Below are 22,633 nucleotides of genomic sequence, written 5' to 3'. Positions count from 1 at the left end.
TAGTACCCATCACCTGTCTAGCCCATCCCCTCCCTCCATCAAGCCTCAGTTTGTTCTCTAGCTCTAAGAGTCTCTTATGATTTGTTTCCCTCTCTCCCCCGCCCCCCCAAAAAGTTCATCTGTTTTGTTTCTTAAAGTCCACATACCGGTGAAATCCTATGGTGTTTGTTTTGCTTTGACTGACCTCCTTCACTTAGCATAATAATACACTCTTGTTCCATCCCCAGTGTTGCAAATGACAAGAGTTCATTCTTTCTGAGGGCTGAGTAATACTTGATTGTATATATGTACCACATCTTCCTGATCCATTCATCAGTCCATGGACATTTGGGCTCTCTCCATAGTTTGGCTATTGTTGATAACGCGGCTAATATATAAACATCGGGGTGATGTGCTCCTTCAAATCAGTACTTTTGTATCCTTTGGGTAAATATCCAGTAGCGCCATTGCTGGATCATCGGGTAGCTCCACTGTCAACTTTCTGAGCAACTTCCATACTGTTCTCCGGACTGGCTGCACCAGTTTGCATTCCCACCAGCAGTGCCAGAGGGTTCCCCTTTCTCTGCATCCTCACCAACACCTGTTGGTTCTTGTGTTGTTAATGTTACCCATTCTGACAGATGTCTGGTGGTATCTCATCATGGTTTTGATTTGTATTTCCCTGATGATGAGTGATGCTGAACATCTTTTCACGTGTCTGTTAGCCAGCTGGATGTCTGCTTTGGAATACTGTCTGTTCATGTCTTCTGTCCATACTTCACTGGATTCTCTGTTATTTTGGGTGTTGAGTTTGATAAGTTCTTTACGGATTTTGGATACTAACCCTTTATCGGATTCGCCATTTTCAAATCTCTTCTTCCGTTCCGTAGGCTGCCTGTTAGTTTCATCGATCGTGTCCTTCACTGTGCAGAGGCTTTTTATCTTGATGAAGTGCCAGGAGTTCATCTTTGCTTTTGTTTGCCTTGCCCCTGGCGACGTGTCCAGGAAGAAGTTGTTCTGGCCGATGTCAAACAGGTTGTTGCCTGTGTCCTCCTCTAGGGTTCTGATGGTTTCCTGTCTTACATTGAGGTCTTTCTTCCATTTTGAATTTATCTTTGTGTGTCAAGCAAGAGATTGGTCCAGCTTCCCTCTTCGGCATGTTGCTGTCCGGTTTTCCCAACACCGTTGGTTGAAGACACTGTCTTTTTTTCCATTGGATATTCATCCTGTTTTGTCGAAGAGGAGTTGACCATATCGTTGTGGGCCCGTTTCTGGGCTTTCTATTCTGTGCCATTGGTCTATGTGTGTGTGTTTGTGCCTCTACCACCTTGACTTGATGACCACAGCTTTGTAATAGAGCTCGGAATCTGGAATCGTGATGCCCCCAGTTTTGCTTTTCTTTTCCTGGATGGAGTTAGCTCTTCAAGCGCTTTTGCGATTACATACAAATTTTAGCATTGTTGGTTCTAGCTCTGTGACAAAGGCTGGTGGTATTTTATTTTATTTTATTTTTAACATTTACTCATTTTTGAGAGTGAGAGAGACAGAGCATGAGCGGGGTAGGGGCAGAGAGACAGGGAGACACAGATCCGAAGCAGGCTCCAGGCTCCGAGCTGTCAGCACAGGGCCCGACGTGGGGCTCGAACTCACGGACTGCGAGATCACAACCTGAGTCGAAATCGCATGCTCGACCGACCGAGCCACCCAGGTGCCCCATGGCTGGTGGTATTTTGATGGGGATTGCATTGAATGTGTAGATTGCTTTAGGTAGTATAGACATTCCTCTGAATTTTCTAATTGTTCCAATCCCTTACACTACATTTCCTTTCCGACAACGTAGTTTCATGTCTCTCTCTTTTTTTAAGAGTTCCTTTTAAAAAAAATTATTTATTTTGAGAGAGGGAGAGAGAGAGAGAGAGAGGGAGAGCGCACCTGCAAATTGGGGGGGGGGTGGGGAAAAATAGAGAGGGAGAGAGGGAAGTCAAAGCAGACTCAAGTTGTCAGCGCAGAGCCTGTTGTGGGGCTCAATGAAGAAACCATGACATCATGACCTGAGCCAAATCAAGACTTGGACACTTAACCTACTGAGTCACCCGGATACCCCCATGATTTTCATCTCTTAAAGATACAGAGGGTCTTTTCTATGTTTTCCATTATCTATTTAACATTTTCAACTGATGGAATATGATCACTTAAAACACATTTTTAGTGATTATTTATTTTTGAGAGACAGAGAGAGAGAGAGAGCGCGCATATGCATGCACAGGAGGGGGGCAGATAGAGAGGGAGACACAGGATCCGAAGCAGGCTCCCAGCTCTGAGCTGTCAGCACAGAGCCTGTCGTCAGGCTTGAACTCACAGACCTCCAGATTGTGACCTGAGTAGAAGTCAGAAGCCCAACTGAGTGAGCTTCCCAGGCACACCTACGATTAGAATACATGTGTTCATGTCCTCCTCTGGTGGTTCTCACATCTGGGTCAGCTCTGGGCTCTGTTCAAAGGATTGATCTCTCTCCTCATGAGCAATTCTTTCCCCTTTGTGAGAACTGGGCCCTATTGCCTCTAATCTTCTCACAGGATTGCCCCCGACTTGCTGGAGTTGGCTCCCAGGGAGGCACAGAGCAGGACTGTGCTGCACCCTTTGGGTGCCCCAGCAGTTCTCCCTAGTTGGCTTTCTGCAGCTCTGTCCTCCCTTCTACACTGTCCTGTGGACTCTCAGCTCCGTGTCCTTGACCCCACGAGGTCCACTGGGCTCCTCTTCAGTCTCCTCTCCCGGTTCCTTGCTTGGAAAGTCTCTCGGGGGCAGCACACTGGAGCCACGGTAGGGCTCGGCTCGCCTGTGTGTTTCCAAGTGTCCGGGATCGCCGTCCTCGAACCCTGATGCCCAGGGTCTCGGAAATCTGCATTCCCTCTCCTTGTGTGGTTTGTAGTTGCTTTCTGGTTTCGGGCAGGAGAAGAAATCCAGTTCCTGTGGGTCTGTATTGGTGTGGCTCCTAGAGGTTAGAATCAATGCTGGAAAATGATTCTGAATACAGACTTTTACGGAATACAGAAAATAGCCACAGTCAGGGTGAAACACTGGGAGAAGGAAACCCTCAACGTTTGTACTTAAAAAAAGCACTGCACCAGTGCTAAGGGCATTGTTTTTTAAAGAGGAGCTGTGGCCTTATTGGCCGATGAGGCCACTTGAGGAGGATGAAGTGGGAGGAGCGGGTGGCCTCGAGGACGCCCACACCAGGCCCACAGCGCTTCAGTGCAGGAGGGTGGAAGGCAGAGGGCCTCTCCTGCGGTTAAGGAGCACCATCAAAAACATCATCAGAGCACCATCAGCCAGGGTGCCCTCGGCCCGGCCCTGCAGCCCAGAACAGGCACGGTTTGTACAGGGCCTTGTGACCCTGCTTCTAAACGCCACACTGGCCTGGGAACTCGCAACGGCCACTTCTCGCTTCAGTGCCCGTCCTCACATGGTCACCCAGGGGAAACAGGACCCTGCTCCCTACGGATGGGACGCGTGGTCCCCACACGGGAGCTCCTCAGCAGTTCTAAAGCACACGAGTGACAGCGGTGCCCTGAGGGACAGCGGGGCTCAGCCGGCACTACTCCCAGATGTACGCTTGCTCGGGGCCAGCTCAGCCCGGCCAGCGTGGGCTGGGCGTCCGTCTACACTGCAGCACCCGAGTGCTTTGAATCCACGTGGCGAAAGTGGTGGCTTCCCACGTGCAATGTCCCGCTTAGCCTGGCGCCTCCTATTTCCGTTTATGGCCTCCAAAGTGTGGCGATGACCGCGGCCTAGTTACGCTGTCCCCTTTTAAATAAGTCCTCTCTGGGGACCTGGGACTCGTGGCCAGACCAAGCCCATCGAGAGTCCTCTGTAAGACAACCCAGTGATCATACTTAAGTGGCACCTGAGAGGCCCCCAGTTGTGTGAAAGCCTCGTCTGTGTCTTCCTAGTGCTTTAGAATGCGTGTCCTTCTGTATAAATGTACCATAGATACTTCTCTATGTTGCTATATAGTGATATGTTTTGGGCAACATAACTGGTGGACAGAGTCTGTTAGAGGAAATGAAACACAGTCTTTTTGGTGGCTACAAAAGCACAAACGTGTATAAAGAAATCAAACATTTTTCTTCAGCTGCTTTATTTCCGATCTGGGCACCGTCTCTAGGCTGAGTGTGCGAGAGGAGCAAAGTCACACTGTCCCTAAGAAGGTCACGGTCCAGTGTTTAAAGTCTTCGGAGTAAAGGAAAAAGTTTGGGCTTCTTTGATCATTGTGTAAGAATCCCCAATCTAAAAGTAAAAGAGAGTGGTTCTTAGGTTGGGAAAGCCTTAGAGTCAGCAATGGAGGTCACAGAAGCTACCACCTGGGCTCTAACCCCAAGAGATGTAGTTGGTGTGAGGCCCCAGAATCTGCATTTCTTACATCAAACCCAGGTGATTCTGATGCAAGTGGGCTGCAGACCAATTTCAACATATTGCTCTCTAACATCGACCCAAAGGTATGAATAAAGTGGGTTTCCTTTAAGGGAGCATCTTTAACTGCAAAGCGTGGAAGTCCTTCCACAAATGTGGCACCGAGATCTGCAACTAACCCTCGGCAAGTATCCTTAGTCATGTCCTTCCAGGAACTAACACAAAGCTATCGCTCCACAATGATTTCCTAGAAAGAGTTCAACAACACAGACAGCAGCAACCACAAAACCCTCAAACACCATCCTCCCCACCACCTCCAGTGACAAATAGATCCATCCAAAGACTCACACCTGAGGCAGACACGGGACCTACTTTCATGGTAGATGGAGTGACCCCACGTGTGCTGTCACACTTGGTTGTTTAAGTCTTCCCATGAGTGCCTTTGGCTGTCAACAGAGCAACTCGCTGGCCCAATCCGCAGAACAGATGACGAGTCTGTAAACAAGTAGGACACAGAAGCCCAGAGCGAGGCTGTGCAGCCCCGTGATTATTCCAGGATCCGGACAATTCCTCCCCCATCCCTGTGCTGCCGGGCCTGGTCGCAGAATCAGTACTCATGAGAACTCGGTGCTTCCATAAATTTTGTTTTATGTCCGTGACATTTAGAAAAGCAACAGCCTATGACGCCCTATAAAGCTCAGGTCTGCTCGGGATCCAGTCACAGATCACTTTTGGGGGAAAGCCGTAAACGCCATGCTTGCATGTTCGCTCTCTGTGACATGCTGAAAAGTAGCTCTGTGCCTTAAGAGAACTCACGCCACAGAAACGTAGCTGTGAGAGGAGGGGGTTCTCCCGTATTTTTCCTTTTGTAAGTTATGTCCTTGCCCTCCTTGGGAAAGGAGCACAGCCCACTCTTGAAAGTGAACAGTCAATCTGTGTGACCACCAGTGGCTTCCACTTTGCATAAGAACGTGCTGAGCCTGTGTGCAGGGAACAGACTTTGAATGTTACAGAAAAGAAGGGAAAGAAAAAAGATGGCGGGTGATGAGGTGAAGAAAGGCAAAAGAAATGTAGATGCGATTCAATTTCCTTACACCTTGCAGCCCACTGGTCAATAGCTGACACAGGACCTCCTCAAGGAACTCACAACTGCCTTAATGTTAACGCTCTGCTGGACGCAAAAACCAACCTCGGCTTGAGGCTAACCAGACCTCCAGGGTCCTGTAAGCCTTCTGGAACGTATGGAGCTCCTGACGGAAACTTCATTGGGCTCTACGCCCCCATCCTCCCCCACCCCCAAATTAAAACTTTATAACCAGTCACACCTCACAATCCCAGTGCAGCTCTTCCTGTCCCCCTGTCCTGTCCTGTCCTGTCCTCACGCTTTTTATACACACCTTTTTGCACCGAGAACGTCTCACAAAGTCTTTGTTTTGTTTTGTTTTTTAGTTTATTTATTTAGAGAGAGATACAGGGAGAGAGAGAGAGAAAATCCCCAACAGTCTCCCTGCTGTCAGCACAAAGCCTGACTCTGGGCTCAATCTCACAAACCTGTGAGATCAGGACCTGAGCCAAGAGCAAGAGTCAGATGCTGAAGCCACAGAGCCACCCAGGTGCCCCGAGAATTCTTCCTGAACCTTTCACTCCTGGCGCACCTCACATCGGCAGGTACCTAACCTAACACTTCACCGTGGAAAAGCAGCGCTTGGCCGGGCCACCTAAGACTCACGACCTGCAGCATTTATACAGAATTGATTCCATCCCGCAGATCTAACTACCGCTGACGTGATGAGCCAGACACCTGACATGGGTTGTCTGTCGCCGGGGTACCGACTCACCGCGAACTTAGAGGCTTAAAAGGACACACGTTTGTTACCTGACAGTTCTGTGGGTGAAAAGTCCCAAAAAGGATCTCACCAGACTCAGATGGAGATGTCAACAGGGCCACCGCCCCTTCTGGAGGCTCAGGGAGACTGAGCAATTTAATCCAGGGAAAGCTCACTACAGTGCAGTCGGGAGGTTTTGGCAAGGGAGCGCCTGTGTCCCGCCCGCCCTGGTTTCCTCTGTCTCCATCTTCCGCACCACCAGCTACAGCAGGCAGACATCTCCTCCTCTGCCTCCTCCAGGTTGAAGGCACCCCTGTAATTCCAGGGGGCCGCCCGGATATTCCAGGACGATCTCCCCATCTCAGGGTCCTTGACCTAAGCACCTTCGCAGAGGCCCGTTTGCTGTGTGATGGATCATTTTCACAGGATCCGGGATGAGGCTGGGGACCTCCCAGGCAGGGGGCATCCTTCCGCGGACCACCACACTATTGACTCAGGTGACAACTAATGTCAGACGCCCGCCCCCTCCCCCCCCAGGTCTCTTCTAATTTGAGCAGTCTAGTAAAAGTCAAGCACACGTCAAGGCCCAAGGGAGACAAAGGCAAATCAGAAACCAGAACGCGAGGGACAGGACCAGGAAATTGCCCCAGGACTAGTCTCTTCCCAGTAGGTGCTGCTTGGCTTTCCAGACCTGGCTTTTCCCCACGGAAGGGGGACTTTGCTGGCGGAAATCTCCTCCAAGGGGAAGCGCGCAGGGGGGGAGGAAGGGACGGCAGAGGCAGAGTGGGGCGCCCGGGACCCCACTAACCCCTGCTGTGACCTCTGGCACTGGGGGGAGCGTCTAAGTGAGCTCAAGGTAGGTTTCCGTGGACCCGCCCCCGCCTCAACCCGGGCATCCTGGGGCGCCACCCCCCGGGCGTCCACCAGGGGGCGCCGCGGCCCCGCCCCGCGAACGCACCTGTAAAGCAGCAGGCACGCGGCAGTTCTCAAACGACAGGTGTGGGTTCGGTCCCCCCGCGCTGGTGTCCAGCCCTGGTGCGGGGGGACTGGCTTGGCGGCTGAGCCCCTCAGGTGGAGCCATCGCACTGTGTCTCCTTCAAACCGGGCTCTGGGCAGAGACAGAGCGAGAGACAGAGCGAGCGAGGTGTGTGGGCGCTTCTCCGGCTGGGGGACGTCCTCCCTCGTGTTCCTCTCAGGCGGGCGCAGTCGGCCCGCTGCTGCCCGCCGCGTGGGCGCCACGACGGGCGCAGGGGGGGTCTGCGGGAGCTGCATGGAGAGGGAAGACGAGCGGGAAGCAAATCAGTGTGGAGGGGAGAAGACGGAGGAGACCCGCAAGGAGAGGAAGGAGGCGGGGGGCGGGAGGAAGAGGAGAAGCCTCAGCGCCGAGATCCCGGCGGGAGCGGAGCTGGGGGCAGGGAGACGGCGTGCGCGTGGAGCCGGGTGACGCGGGGAGGGGCGGGGAGGGGCGGGGAGGGGCGGGGAGTGAGGCGGGGCCGTTGCGTCCTGACCGGGGCGTGGCCTTATGGAAATGAGGCCGCGGTGGGCGCGGTAGAATTCCACCGGGCGGTAGAATTCCCCGCGCTGTGGAAGTGCCCGAGCTGTGGCTCGGCTTGTCTGAGGACGACGTGTGTGCGGTGAGGATGGTTGAGACGGGAGTGGGTGCGGAGGGTTTTGGGGTGCGGGGAGGGCAGTGACCGTGTGTGTACAGTGTGGTGCGTGTGAGGCTGGGTTGGGGCGGAGGGGGAGGAAGTCATACTTACCTGGCAGGGGAGACACCATGATCAGGAAGGTGGTTTTCCCAGGGCGAGGCTTGCCCATTGCACTGCGGGCGTGCTGACTCCTGCGATTTCCCCACATGTGGGAAACTCGACTGCATAATTTGTGGTAGTGGGGGACTGCGTTCGCGCTCTCCCCTGGTCTGCGGTCTTCCAAAGTCAGATGTGTCCGAGTGCTTCGTTGCCTTGTTTTTTTTCCTTTTCCTCCTTACTTTAAGGTGTTTCTTCACAGCAGAGTAAATTGCTGCTTTTCTAGGCAGTTCTTTACTTGTCCTGTCTTTGGTATTGGCCTTCTGTGTGGTTGGTTGTTTCCCACTTTTGGCGGTGGGAGTAGTGTCCTTTGGGGGGTTCGAACTGTTCCTTACTGTCACCCTGATACTGATACAAAGGCCTTTTTTTCCAAAGGCCTTTTTAAAAAGGGCGGGAGGGCTCTGATCCCTCACCACACATGTGGCGCCCGGACTGGAAGTGGGAGCTCAGGACCTGACCTCGGCTGGGTTATGAGCTGGAGCCCAAGTCAGATGCTTGGGATGCTTGCAGTCTTGATGCTTAACCAACGGAGCCTCCTAGGCGCCCCACGTGTTCACATTTCTTAGGGATGGCCTCAGTGCTTTCTCTGCAGGAGGGGAGGGAAGTGGGGCTGCAGTGCTCAACCATTGCCTGACCTCCCCATTTTCTGCCAGCAGGTACAAGGAGCCTAAGGCCAGTGCTACTCAGAGGTGTCTTTGGGGGAAAAAAAAAAGAAAAAAGAAAATCACTCCAGGGCTGCCTGGGTAGCTGAGTGGTTGAGCGTCCGACTTTGGCCCAGGTCATGATCTCAGGGTTCCTGAGTTTAAGACCCGCCTCCTGCTCTGGGCTGACAGCTCAGAGCCTGGAGCCTGCTTTGCATTATGTGTCTCCCTCTCTGCGCTGCGCGCGCTCTCTCTTTCAAAAAATAAATAAGAACCATTAAAAAAAAAGAAAAAGAAAAAGAAAAAAGAAAAACACTCTGAAAGGAGGGGATTATATGGAAAAGACAAAAAGAATCACAGGGGGATTTGGTTGGGTTCCCACAGGGTCCCCATGGGTTGGGGGAAAGGGGACTCTCACACAACAGGAACTCAGGAAACATGCACACAGGGATTGGAGCATATGGAAGGCATTTCACACATCTGTAAACATTTTGCCTCACGTGGAAATCGTGGTATGTGCTTGGCCGTCACAAGGTGCCTGAATCAGGAAATCTGGAGGTACTCTCCCTGAGGAAAGGATGGGGCAACTACCTTTGTCCTTGCAGATCCAGAGCCATTCTGAGCCCTGAGAGAATCTTACATGTTGACTGACATTCCAATTCAAGATCAACGCAGAGACCCTACACTTTTAAGTTCGTTGGGTTTCCCGTGTGTGGCCAGAGGTCCCCTGGCGGAGAACAGTTGACACGCGGAGTACAGAAGTAGGCCAAGAAACAGAATACGACCTGCATATACCACATCACTTACCGCCCTCACTAGTCTCACTGAACATGGGAGTGGGCATTTCAATACCTGGTATTCAACGAGGTTTATGGAAAAAAAAAAAAATAATGGAAAGTTTGGGTTAATAGTTTACATTGTTGTGTCCACATTGAATTCCATGGGCAGTGAAGAAAGTTTTCTAGGTTCCGAGTGTGGAAATGAGGGGCTAAAGGATAAAAAACAATTCTACAACTCAATGTAACTTTGGTAACTTAGTATCTTTCACACTTGACACAGTTTTCTTTCATTTTGTCTGATGCCCTGCTCCCATAAGTCTAAATGTATTTGTACAAGAAAGCTGCTATCAATACGAAAGGTAAAATCCATACCATTGCGTTTGGCCCTGCTTATTCCTAACGGTGTTTTAGGCTGGTTTCTAACTGCTTGTAGCCACGTTATGGCTCACTCTGAAGGCAGCCCATTCTAGCCACAGGCACACTTCTCCTTGGCCCCACCTCTAGTCTAGGTTAAGCAGACCCTCTGAGCTGGCTCCTTCACTGGGGGAAGGGTGTAGGTCAAGCAGGTAATAAAGGGAAATGGAGAGAGGATGCTTAACCCAGGCATTGTCATGAGTGGGATGGACAATGTGGGAGGACTATGGCAATGCTAAAATAACATGCCTGGCGATATCTCTCTCACTCGCGCTCTCTCTCTCTCTCTTTCTCTCTCTCTGCAAACTTGCACTGCCCAATGAGCAATGCTGGGAGAAACCATTGTATCTCTTCTCGGAGGAAGAAGATTGGATTCCTGCTGATTTATAAGCTCAGCCTAAAAACTCCACCCAGACAATTTGGACAGAACAGGAACTGGGTTCCTTGCAGTTGCTCAGTTCCTTCAGTGACGCTGGCCTGGAAAGAAAGAAAGGTACCCCAGTCAACTTTCCGCATAAACATCGAGTGAGGAACCTCTTGGCAAACACACTCATGGTAGTTAGTGTAGGGAGAGTCCTTACCTACGACATGCCTGTAAGTGGGAGGGATCTCGTGTGAGCAGAACCCTGTAGGGACTCAAACATATGCCCGTGGATTTCTGTAGCTTAGTTTCCTGGAAACTGTCGCATCAGTTATGTGAGTATCAGCCTAGCAGATGACTTCTACCAGGTTCATCGACTTCAACCAGATTCATTGGGTACAAGTGACGACTTCATGCAGCACTTAGAGAGCACGTATGTTAACTCGGGGCCAGAACACGTCCTAAGGTGGGAAGAAGTTTCTTGCAGTTAGTGTTGGTTGTCCGAGATTTCTTGTTGCTTTGCTTGTGCCTCACACAGTTAATTTTATCCTTGAAAATGTACATCAAACTTGATACCAGAGAAGATTTGTGGGTTTGGTGGGTCTGATTTGGCAATGCAGTATTTTTTGTGTGTCCTTTTCAGATGGATGTGCTCTGATGCAATTCTCTGACTGTTCTTAAAGCACTCATCATGGCCAAGATAAACAGGGATAATCTGTGAGCAAAGCGACTGGTGGATCACGGATCAAATACGTAGCGGTCTTTATGGCCACATTTCTTGCTGGCACGTCTTCCAAAATCACGTATTGTTCTTTTTGCATGTGCCCATTTGTGACTCCCAAAGCCCAGAGCCACCTTTCCCTGCCACCCTGTGGTCCTTGTCCTCAGTTCCCTACAAGTTCAGGATGATGACAGCTCTCATTAAATCCCACACAGGAGAAAGCCCATATATTGTAACTCTCTGTCCCTTAGTAAATGTTAATTTCCCATATTAGGAAAGGAGCAGAGATAAGAGAATATCAAGAACAGTGAGCACTCTTACCTTGAGGAGGTACATCGACCTTGGGGAAATCTGCCACACCACGAGTGAAAACTTGTTCCCTGTCTCCCCTGGCATAATCGTAGGAGAAACGTAACCTTAGGAGAAATTTCGGATTTCCCTTCAGCCAAATCAGCAGGAACGTACATCCCATGAAACAAGTGGGGGTTTATAATCATTGCAGCCGGAAAGATCTCACCCCACGGTCTCATTAAGAGAGTGGTAGAAAGAACCACACATGACAGGATTAGGGCTGTGGTTGGTTGATGGCGGGGAGGCTGGAAGGAAGCAGGGTCTGCTCTACCTTGAACACTGGTAGTCTGCACGGGCCCGTCTTGACTGCGGTGAGAGTCAGCAGTCATTTCCTTACGAAAAGAGGAGGGTGTTTGGGGCATTGTAGTTTGCACGGTGACCTGGTGTTTGTGGGGCCTGCTTGGAATAATCAGGTAGTCTTGTTGTGTCTCATTGTCTCAGGGTTCAGAGTCTCTTTGAGGTTGAGATCCTGTATCTGAGACTGTTTATTCCCAGCGTGAGAACAAAACCGTCAGGCCGGGATGTCAGCAGGGCCATTCAGGACATCAGAGGCTGGACTTGTTCTTTCTCCCTGGAAATCCCTAACCTGGAGGTCAAGAAAGAGAGCACTCTGGGCTCACAAGCTGTAGGTGCGAGCCTGGCTGAGTTACAGTGTGACTTTGCCTGAGTGTCTTGAATTTTCCTTTCTGTGGCTCAGTGTCTCATTTCAAAATGGGGCCAATGGGGTTTCTCCTACACGAGTCGTCCCCGGTGTTACAGGAGAGGTGCAGGTGAAGCACTGAGCCCAGTGCCTGGCGGGGAGTAAATACTCAGCACGTATTAGCTCTGCTCGGTCCTCTGCTGTCAGCAGTTTTATCATCTGCCTAGTTCTTTTGGACAAGTGCAGACCATTTCAGGTTCAGATACAGCATCATAAATAACTGTTCTGCAGTTGATGGAGATGTAGTTGGTTCCCGTGATTGCTCTTACAACAATGCTGTGGAGGACGTCTCTATCTCTATATCTCTGTCTCTACCTCTATCATCTTTCATGCTCCCTTGTATATTTTCCCAGTATATATTTCTGTGAATGGAATTGCTGAGTTTAGAAATACATTTACAGGGGCACCTGGGTGGCTCAGTCGTTTTAGCGTCTGACATCAGTCCAGGTCATGATCCTGTGCTTCGTGGGTTCGAGCCCTGCATTGGGGTCTGTGCTGACAGCTCGGAGCCTGGAACCTGCTTCCGGTTCTGTTTCTCCCTCTGTCTCTGCCCCTCCCCTGCTTACACTCTGTCTCTCTGTCTCTCAAAAATAAATAAACATTAAAAAAAAATTTAGAAATATATTTGTACATACCTAATTTTTCTAATTCCTGCCCTAGTGCCTCGCACAGAAGATTTATGAATTCATATTCTCTATAATTTCAAGTATTTTTTTGTTCCTCTCTCTTGCTGATACTGGATAGCATTTGTACCTACCATTTATTTTGCTAACAAGTAACCCCTATTCAGAGATTTCCTCAAATAAGTTTACAGTCACTGGCCTCACTTACCTGACATCCCAGAAAAGCAGAAATCAACATGATTTTCTCTTTGCTCTCCTTCAAAGAGCAAAGAGAATGATTTTCTTTTTGCTCTCCTTCAAAGAGCAAAGAGAATAAAAAAGTTCCTGTTTTATGACTGCTCTTTTTTCTCAGATAATCTGAGCCAAGACCAGTGCACATATATCACTCTTACTTCGTGAGAGCTCCTGTCTTTTGGGTTCACAAATTCTTCTGGGTTTTGAGGGTGAGAGGCTGGTTCACCAAAGAGGTGTAAGATTGTGATTCCCTGACTTCTGTTGACAGAGGGCCCAGGTTGGAGCCAAGTGTGAACTCAACCTGAGGAATTAGGCCTCCATGATTGAGCTTGAGCAAAAGAAAAATTGGAAAACAGAGACATTTAAGTTTTCATTTTCATTAAAATAGGACTTTACAAAATAGATCTTTTCTTTCTTTCTAGTCAAAAGAAGAGGAGAGGTTGCACTGAAAAGACTTTGGGGGAACATAATACAGTGGCTGTTACATTGCTCTCCTTGAATTGATTTGCCTGTGCGGGTAAGTGGTTCTTGCTATGAAACCTTGTCTGGTAGCTCAAGAGAACAAGAAGCTAGAAAAAAACTCTTCCATAGAAGATGGAGAAAGTTGATAGATTTACAGATAATGTTATGTGGAATTAAGTGTTCTACCATGTTTCTTTGGCAACATTAAAGAGTTTGTTTGGCAACATTAAAGAGACATTTCTCCAGCACTTGAAATGCCCTTCACAGTGTCCCTGATGTTACAAGGGCTTGGGAGCAGTCATGTGAAAGTGAGGAACAGATTGCTACTGTGGTTTTTTCATGCTTTTTTTCTTTATAGAGATTAGCACACAAGTTTGAAAACATTACAAAGCTCAGCGGATTACAAATAAGCATCCGAACTTCCCCATTGCTGCATATTACCAAATGACAAAACAGTGGTTTCTGACAACAAACATTTGTTATCTCCCAGTCCTGCAGATCAGAAGTCTGGATGACAAGGCTGCTTCTCTGCTCACAGAATTGATGAGTATGTTGCCCCCACCTGAACAGGTCTGACAGTGACCATGTTGTGGTTGTCTCTCCCATGAGGGGCCACCCTCACCATCTCCCTCCTCTGGGGTCCTCTTCCCTGATCTGATTTCCATCTGTCATGATTGTTTCCACATACCCAGATGGCTTAGGAGGAGCCTAGATCTTTGGAGTCCCAGAACTGATCTCTGCCATCTCCTACTCCAGGAAGAGAATAAAAGGACAGAGGTCTTCATGAAGAAATGACCTCCATGAGGGATGACATCCCCCAGTGAATGGAGTAGAGGAGGAAACTACAGGGCAGTGGAGGTGCTAAAAGCCCAGATCACGGAAGCAGGACCCACTTCCCAGAAATGTCCCCATTTCCCATTGAAAGCCATCTTGAATGAGGGACTTGATCTGCTCAAAGCTGAGTCAGTCTGGTGAGCACTGGGGCTTTCAGGGTCTGCATCCTATGCTCATTGTTTACTAATGGGCTTCTTCCTTACCTGGGAATCTCCTTGGAATTTTTGTCTGAGATGCAGCTTCTTATCCCCATGGGATTTGAACAGGCACCACAGTGACTCTGATGTAGGTGACCTTCAGCCCCACAGCTGGTGCCCAGGGACTGGAGCCCTGTCTGCTGCACGATGTCACATTTCACATCCAACACCCGAGTGGTTGATGCTGCCTTCTATTTACAGTATACGTTCTCTATTTTACATGAGGAAAAGGTGCTCTAAAAGATAATAAAATCATCCATCAAAGTGTATGTGACGTGTGGTAAAGCTGGTTTTGGAATCCTGGAACGCTTCTTTAATGTTGTGCTTTTATTGCTTTGTCACAGATCTGGGATAGGGTTTGTTTGGAACTGTGGTTGGGACTAGAGATCAGTAAAAGGCAGTTGTTCCTGATAACTGTTATTTATCTGCTTGACAAGTATTTACTGAACGTTTTCCCTGGCAGGCTCTTAATGGAGGCGCTGTGGAGACGGGATGAACAAGGCAGACAGAGTGCCCGCTGTTAGGAAGATGATTTCCCAGCCCAGGAGATCAGTGTCTTATACATAACCACATCAATACATTTTAATTTCTGCTGTGATGAATTTTACTTAATTGTTGAGTACCTTCGGCTCATTGTGTGAGGTAGGCTTGAAAATCAAATGAATATAAACAACAGGAATGTAGACGTGTGACAAGCAAGTGTCCCAGGAAAGTTCCTGGCGACATTTTTGTTTTAACAGGGGGGCAGGGGGGGTACTGATGTTTGATCAGTGTCCTCTGAAATTCAGATGTGGGTTCCTGGAGGGTGTGACAGGAGAGTCCAAGGGAAGCTTGCGGCCAAGACACCTGTTGGTGTGTCTGCTGCCATCAAGCGATGAGGGAGTTTGGGAAAATCTCCTCATCTCTCTGGGCCTCAGTTTCCTCATCTGTAACATAAGGTTGTTATTCAACTTCTCCAAAGTCCCTTGCCGCTCAGTCTCTCTGAGAGCACGAGGGACTGAGGTGCCTGTTAAACGTGTTCTGGGGACTGCGGCTGAGACCTGACTTGGTCCCTTGTCTGTGTGTCTCCTGCAGGAGCCCGGCTGAGCCCACACTGGAAACAGAGGACCGAGGAAGACAGAAGAATCAGCAGGTGTGGAGCATGAGAATAACCCGGAGAAGGACAAAGGTAATGGTGGAACGGTGGTTGCCCAAGGACCTGAGAATACGGGCAAGTTGAGCTCAGAACAATCTGGAGAAACTGAGGAATGCGTACAGTAGCATCCAACTCTGCAAGGAGCAGCCTGAGGTGAGCAGTGAGGACTGGGGGTGTAACGCACTCCACAGTGAACGGTGCACCTGCCAGGGAGCCCCACAGGACGGACGGGGGTTGGTTTGCACTGCCGGGAAGCACCGTTGCTAAGGGTAGGATGGTGTGACCATGAGGCTCTGCCCCAGTCCCCGAGCTTCGACGTTGGAGCTGCCCTGACAGTGGATGGCCTCCAAGGAAGTGTGGGTTTGGAGGGATCAGTGGCGTTTGGATCAGATATGGAGATGTCCATTCTTACCACAAATCGTTTTGCCCTAAGGCCAGGAGGGGCCAGGGCAGGGGACCCTTGCATCTGAAGTCGTAATGGTAATAATATTCTTCTGAATTTCTGGTCAGGAGCGTGGAAGGCTTTACACATAATATCTGTTGACCAGTGATTTTCTTGACTATTGGTTGAGTGCTTCATTTTTCTGAGGCTGTGTTCAGAACTTGGAAATCAATACGATTTCCCGAGGAGGACAAAGCAGTGGGAGAACGATGCAAACACAATGTGGTAGCTCTCCTACACTGGGGTGTTGTGTTGTGACGGAGCAGAGGATTGGAGTGGGGGGCCAGGCCCAGGACATCTCTTCCCAATGACAGAGTGAGCCATTGAGAGGAATCCCCGAGGAGAACCCCGTCTTCATCAGAGCTCACCACAGGGCAGTGTCCTGGGACATGGAGAGGGTAGGGCAGGTTCCTCTCTGAGGGAGGGGATTCGCTACCTCTTGGGAGAAAGCACATTTGTGACTGGAATGGAGTTGAGATGGTCAGAGATTGGCAGCAACTTGTATCTGATCAGTGAAAGGAAGTCCCTGAGGGCCTCCTCAGTGCTTGGCTCGGTGCTAGGAACCCCGAATACAGTGGTGAAAAACACATTCTCCCAACTGTCCTGGGGATCTCAGTCTGGAAACAGGAAGTCATGAGAAAAAAGTGTAGTGGTGGTGGGTTCCTTGGAGGAAATGGCCAAAGCTGCCTGGCGATGACCTCGGTGATTGTCCTGGTCTGCCTGTGTGTTTTCCAACAGCTGGGTGACCTGCCTTGGCCCAACAGCCCTGGAGCCTCAGCCAGATTTCAGCCTTTTAGGACACAACTGACACCCGGGATCCACGGTGGCTCCAACCAGTCAACACTGCCAAGGTGTCCAGAGGAAACGGCTGGCATCTGTAGCTACTACCCACTATGTCTTGGCCAGCTGGGGAAACAGGGGCAACTTCACTAAATCTCATAGGGTCATCCTCTCCATAATGCCCAGTGATGATCTGTCTTCCTCTCTGGTAAGTTAAATGCTTTCTGGTCTTCCGTATTCTCTCGCCACATAAAAACTAATATAAATATTGGCCAAATTTTAGAACAAGGAATTCACGTACAAAGGGAGTAGAGCAACTTCCAAGCTTCAGTGAGAAAGTACAGAAACTCTTACAACTGAATAATAATAGGATACATCACTCCGAAATTGCGTAAAAGATGTGTATGGCCATTCTGGAATAGGCACTTGAGTCATCCACCATTCTTCTTCTTTTTAAAATCACTTTGATAATTCAAGATCCTTTCCATTTCCATATGAAGTGTTGGATCAGCTTAGAAATGTTTCCTAGCATGTCTGCTGGAATTTTGATTGGCCTTGTATCAGATCTGTAGATCAATTTGGGAAGAATTGACATGTAAACCATATTGAGGTCTCCAATCCACAGCAAATTTTACCTCTCCATGTGTTTAGTTCATTAATTTCTCAAGGTAATGCTGTGTAGTGTTCAGTGTACTGTTCTGACACGTATTTTGTGTGATAAGACAGTGCAAGAAGAGATTTGGTCAAGAGTCTTTTAAGTTTATTTTTATCTATTCTGAGAGGGCTATAGAGAGCAAGCAGGCAAGGGTCAGAGAGAGAGGGAGACAGAATCCCAAGCAGGCTCCACACAGTGAGCACAAACCCTGAAGCGGGGCTCGATCTCAGGAACTGTGGGAGCATGACCAGAACCAAAATCATCAGTCGGACCCTTAACCAGCTGAGCCACCCAGGCGCTCCTGGTCAAAAGTCTCGAAGAAGAAATACCTCACAAAACACGATATACACATGGCCACAAAGCACTTGAAAAGATGCTCCGCTTGAAACCACTGAAAGGCATAAAGTTGAAGAAAAACCAAAATGGCTTCACTGAAGTTTTCGCAGGGTTCGATTTTAAACTAACCTTTTCTTGTCTTCTGCAAAGCTCCCCTCCTCCCTTCTTAGCCTTCTGTATCAGGAAGCAGGTACACCCCAGGACATGAGGAAGGAGGGTAGCAGCATGTACACAGTTGCTGTCACCACTGGCCACACCTTGATTTTCCCGATAAGACCCCCAACCCCTTCCTCCAGGGGGCAGGAGCTGGCAGTTTTTGAAGGCCTTAGCCTGCTGTCGTCCTCTGCCTGGGAAAGCAAGAAAGCTGTTAGTGTTCCTTCTTATCTCAGACTCTGTCTTTGTGGTATATTTTGGCTCCAAAGCACGGAGGTCAGTTTTCCAGAACACACTCAGTCATCAGGAGGAACACAAGTTAATGATGCCGTGAGTTAGCGTTACACGTCCATCGCCATGGGCTAAAATGAAGAAGGCCGGAAATGTATGTGGTGAGGATGTGAAGTCACTAGAAGTTTCCAACACTTGTGGGAATGAAAACTGGTCCAGTCCTGTAGAGAGGCTGAACTATAGTTAAACACTGACCACTCACATGAACAGCCATTTCACTTCTAAGTATTTACACAATATGTCCACACACCGATCTGTACATGAAAAGTCCCCATCGCTTTCTTCACAGTGGCTAAACCCTGGAGACCACACAGAGGTCACTAGTAGGTGACTGTATAAATCGACAGGATGTAGCCATTCGGAGGAATACTACTTAGCGATAAAAAAGCACGAACTGGCGATACACGCAGTAATATGGACGGATTTCAGAATCCTTATGCTGCACCAAGGAATGTAGGCACCAAAGCATTCCACCTACCTAGAGTTGTTAACAAATGCAAACCCACCTGTAGGGTCAGTGGTTGCCTGGGGCTGAGGCGGAGACAGTGATGGACTGCAAAGGGCCACAAGGGAAGTTGTGAGCTGGAAGAAATGCCGTGTCTTGATGGTAGCTGGAGTTTGATTTTGCTGTGCATTGAATTGTACGCCTTATTTACTTTTTTAACGTGTATTTATTTATTCTGAGATTGAGCAGGGAAGGGGTAGAGGGAGAGGGAGAGCAAGACAATCCCAAGCAGGTTCCACCCTGTCGTCACAGCACCCGATGTGTGGGCTTGAATCGCTAGCCGTGAGATCATGGCCTGAGCCAAAGTCCAGAGAGTCAGATGCCTAACTAACTGGGCCACCCATACCCCGCATGGTACACTTTAAAAATGCCGTCTAAGGTACCCAAAGTATCCCTCGGTAGCATTCGTGTGATAATCTAGTGTATTTCCCCATACCAACCGTGAGCATTTAGAAAATGAAATTTAGAAACAAAATAAAATTAAACTCAATGAACGCAATAGAGATTCACATCCACACAATCATTAAATGCGTAAGAACACATATAAGGAAGACTCCAGACAACTATTGCTGAGAGAAATTAAAGGAGATCTAGATACATATAAACGTGTGTACAGCACCTTCATAGATGAGAAGATTCAATATTGTTGGAATACCAAATCAGTATTACCCTGATTCCTATTGGAGTAGGCATTTTGGGGGGAAGTTACCAACGAATTCTAAAATGTACGTGGAAGGGTGCCTGGATGGCTTGGTCAGGTCCGCGTCCGGCACTGGATTCTGGCTCAGGTCACGATCTCACGCTTCACGGGTTTGAGCCCCGGGGGGATTGGGCTCCATACTGACAGTGTGGAGCCTGCCTGGGAATCTCTCTCCCTCCCCCTCTCTCTCTGCCCCTCCCCTACTCACTTTTTCTATCAACATAAAGAACTTAGAAAAAAAGTATCAAAACCTGGATTTCATAAAGTATTAAATCCTTCGTTGATCATAAATCACTACACACCCTCTCCTTCTCTGTCTGCCCCTCCCCCTCCCAAAATACGTAAAATTTAAAAAGTAATCATAAAATACACAGTGAAAACACAATCCACAGTCCAGGAATAATTCCTTGCAATACCTCATATATGGCAACGACCTTATCCAAAATACAGAAAGAACTTACACACATCACAAAGAAAATTACAGAGAACCGAGCTTATTGATGAGGAAAAGATCTCAAAAGGCGCTTCATAAAAGAAGATATCCAAATGACCAACAGCATTCGAAAACTAAACCGAGCACTAACAGCTAGCAGAATGGCTAAAATCAAAAGGACCGAGAATACCAGGTACGTGGGAATGTAGAGAAACTGGGACTGCCTATCTTTGGGCGGAAATCTAAAAGGAGACAAAGCCTTTGCGAAAGTGTGTGTCAGTTTCTCTGCTTTCCCCAAGCATTTTATTCCTAGGATGTATACCTGGGAGGAACCAGTGGGTGTCTCCACAAAACACAACTTGTACATGATTATTCGTCCTTACTCTATGTGTGATAACCAAAACTAGATCTGTCCAACAGGGACACGGATAGTCAAATTGTGCTATAATCCCCAAGCAGAGTATTTCTCGGCAGCATCAGAACCAATGGCTGACACGCAGCTAATCAGGACGAAATCTCAAAACCAGACACCAAGTGAGAGAACCCAGAACATAGGAGAACATACGACATCATTGCAGTTATATGAAGTGTAAGAACAAGGAAAAGTCGTCTAGGGTGAGAATTCAGAATGCGTTTGTGTTTGGAAATGGGTGTTGACTGGCAAGGAGCAGAAGAGAACTTTGCGCCACGGAGGAAAGTGTTCTATATCTCGATCTGGGTGGTGACAGGATGCATACGTACGTTAAATTCATTGAGCTGTGTGCTTGCGGTTTGTGCATTTTGCTCTAGGTCAATTCGACCCCAATAAAGAACTGTTAGAATTGAAAAAGAGAGAGATGACCGAGCCGAAAAGAGAATGACAAATGACAGGAAATAGGTAACAAATATTGAGCATGCACATCACAATAAGAATGTCTTGAGGAGAAACCCAAAGCGATTCAACAGAACAAACACTAAAAAGTATAATTTCATGAAAAACAGGATAGTGAGAATGACAAGTTCAAATAAGATTAGAATGGCATGTTGCTGCCTTAGGAAAGGCACTCTAGAGCAATAAACACTGAGACGTATTGCAGCAAAAGTACTGTCAGTCGCTTTGATATGGGGTACAAGGTTGGCTTTCGAGGCCATCCAAGATTCCTTTGGCTCTTTGGGGTCTTTTCTGGTTCCATACAAAGTTGAGGATTGCTTGTTGTAGCTCTGTGGAAAAGGTTGGTGGTATTTTGATAGGGATTGCAGTCAGTGTGTGGATTGCTTTGGTTAGCATCAACATTTTAACGATATCTGTTCTTCTAATCCATGGGCACGGGAAGTTTTTCCATTTCTTTCTGCCCTCTTCAGTGTCTTTCGTAAGGCTTCTCTAGTTTTCAGAGTGCAGATCTTTTACGTCTTTGGTTGGGTTCATTCCTAAGTATCTTACGGTTTTAGGTGCAATTGTACATGGTTTCAGCTCCTCGATTTCTCTTTCTGCTGCTTCATTATTAATGTGTGGGAATGCGAGAGATTTCTGTACGGTGATTTTGTGTCCTGGGACTTTACTGAATTCGTGTATCCGTTCTAGCAATGACGCGGATGGAGCGAGAGTGTGTTATGCTAAGTGAAGTCAGTCAGCCAGAGAAGGACACATATCATATGATGTCACTCATCTGTGGAATTTAAGACACTCAATAGATGAACAATGGGGGGTTGGTAAAGAGAGAGGCAAACCATGAAACAGGCTCTTAAGTATAGAGAGCAAACTGAGGGTTTGTTAACCTCCGTTCTGTTAAATATGAGGGTAGGCCAAATGAACGTCATCAAATCATCAAGTTTATAGATGTTTCCAAATAGGTGGTCATTACATGTATTCAAGGACATACGTATAAATTAACATTTTCACAGTTCGAAAGAGATCTTATGAGAGACACATGAAATCCGTGAGTGACAAGCATGAAATATGGTTGTTTAGTGACATTATAAAAACAACAAAAAAAGCAACTCACACGTAGAGAAGGAGTCGAGGATATAGGGATATCCAACATCAGTTTAATGGAAAGCCAACATGGTGCCCCAAGAGGGGATAAGAAAGCCTCATAACACAGGAAAACAGCCAGAAGAACAGTGAGAGTTGGGACAAAACATTTTTCTCAAGTAAATATTTATTCACTTAGTATTATGCTCTGCCTCATGTCTTACACTTTTTAATGGATAGAGGACAAACTAGAGAGACCCAGAGAAGAACATCTAAGTCTTTGGAATCTTTCACTCACTGGAAAAGCCTGAAGGTCTGTTTGACCTTAAAGAGAAGTGGGGTGGCTTCATGACAGCCCCTCAGTAAAACCTGAGAAACTATTTCTGCCTTGATATTTTTATGCACACACAAGAATGAACAGTGAGAACGATGCTGAGATGTGTTTGGAAAGAGATGGGGTCTGTGGCACCTGGGTGGCTCGTTGGGTTGAGTGTCTGATTCCTGATTTTGGCTCAGGTCATGATCTCACGGTTCATGAGATCAAGCCTCCTGTACGGTACTGTGCAGATAGCACAGAGTCTGCTTGGGATTCTCTCTCTCTCCCTCTCCCTCCACCCCGTCCCGCTCACGTGCTCGTGCTTTCTCTCAAAATAAATAAATAAACTTAAAACAGAGACAGACAGAGAGAGATACGGGATCTGTGGTATTAGCACAAGGGTAGACAGCTACTGAGAGTGGCCGCTGAGGGGTGGTCCCCATCAGTGGTGACCTTCAGGGGAGACTAGGCAGCCTTGGGTATCCGCGTAGCCTTGGCACCTGGAAGGCAGTGGCTCCCAAGGTTCCATGACACCCCCCGCGTTCCGATTCTGTTATTGCAACTGCAGACCGTCACCTGGCGTGCCGGGTGCTCGGTCT

At 48.2% G+C, this 22,633-nt stretch overlaps 2 protein-coding genes and 1 non-coding gene across 3 annotated transcripts in view; 2 read left to right on the top strand and 1 right to left on the bottom strand.

Moving 5' to 3' along the window:
- The window catches only part of LOC147578295 (putative NBPF family member NBPF5), a 32,402-nt gene extending 24,744 nt beyond the window's left edge, over positions 1–7,658 (bottom strand). The window contains exon 1 of the mRNA XM_086717991.1: positions 7,174–7,658. The gene's annotated coding sequence lies outside the window, so the exon portion shown is untranslated. The remainder of the gene's footprint in view (positions 1–7,173) is intronic.
- Positions 1–22,633, top strand: part of LOC112865116 (NBPF family member NBPF6) — a 95,948-nt gene that overhangs the window by 49,024 nt on the left and 24,291 nt on the right. The window contains exons 2-5 of the mRNA XM_086715185.1: positions 13,267–13,361; positions 13,797–13,853; positions 15,412–15,505; positions 16,653–16,902. Of these exons, the coding sequence (XP_086571311.1) occupies positions 16,873–16,902 (30 nt within the window). The 5' untranslated portion in view covers positions 13,267–13,361; positions 13,797–13,853; positions 15,412–15,505; positions 16,653–16,872. The remainder of the gene's footprint in view (positions 1–13,266; positions 13,362–13,796; positions 13,854–15,411; positions 15,506–16,652; positions 16,903–22,633) is intronic.
- Positions 7,968–8,131, top strand: LOC147578294 (U1 spliceosomal RNA). The gene has a single exon (XR_015255699.1). It is a non-coding gene; the product is annotated as a U1 spliceosomal RNA (small nuclear RNA).

The sequence above is a fragment of the Puma concolor genome, chromosome C1 (assembly GCF_028749965.1).
Source record: "Puma concolor isolate L17-30 chromosome C1, mPumCon1.1.hap2, whole genome shotgun sequence".
In the NCBI taxonomy this organism is placed as follows: Eukaryota; Metazoa; Chordata; class Mammalia; order Carnivora; family Felidae; genus Puma; species Puma concolor.
This window is presented reverse-complemented; position numbering and strand designations above follow the sequence as displayed.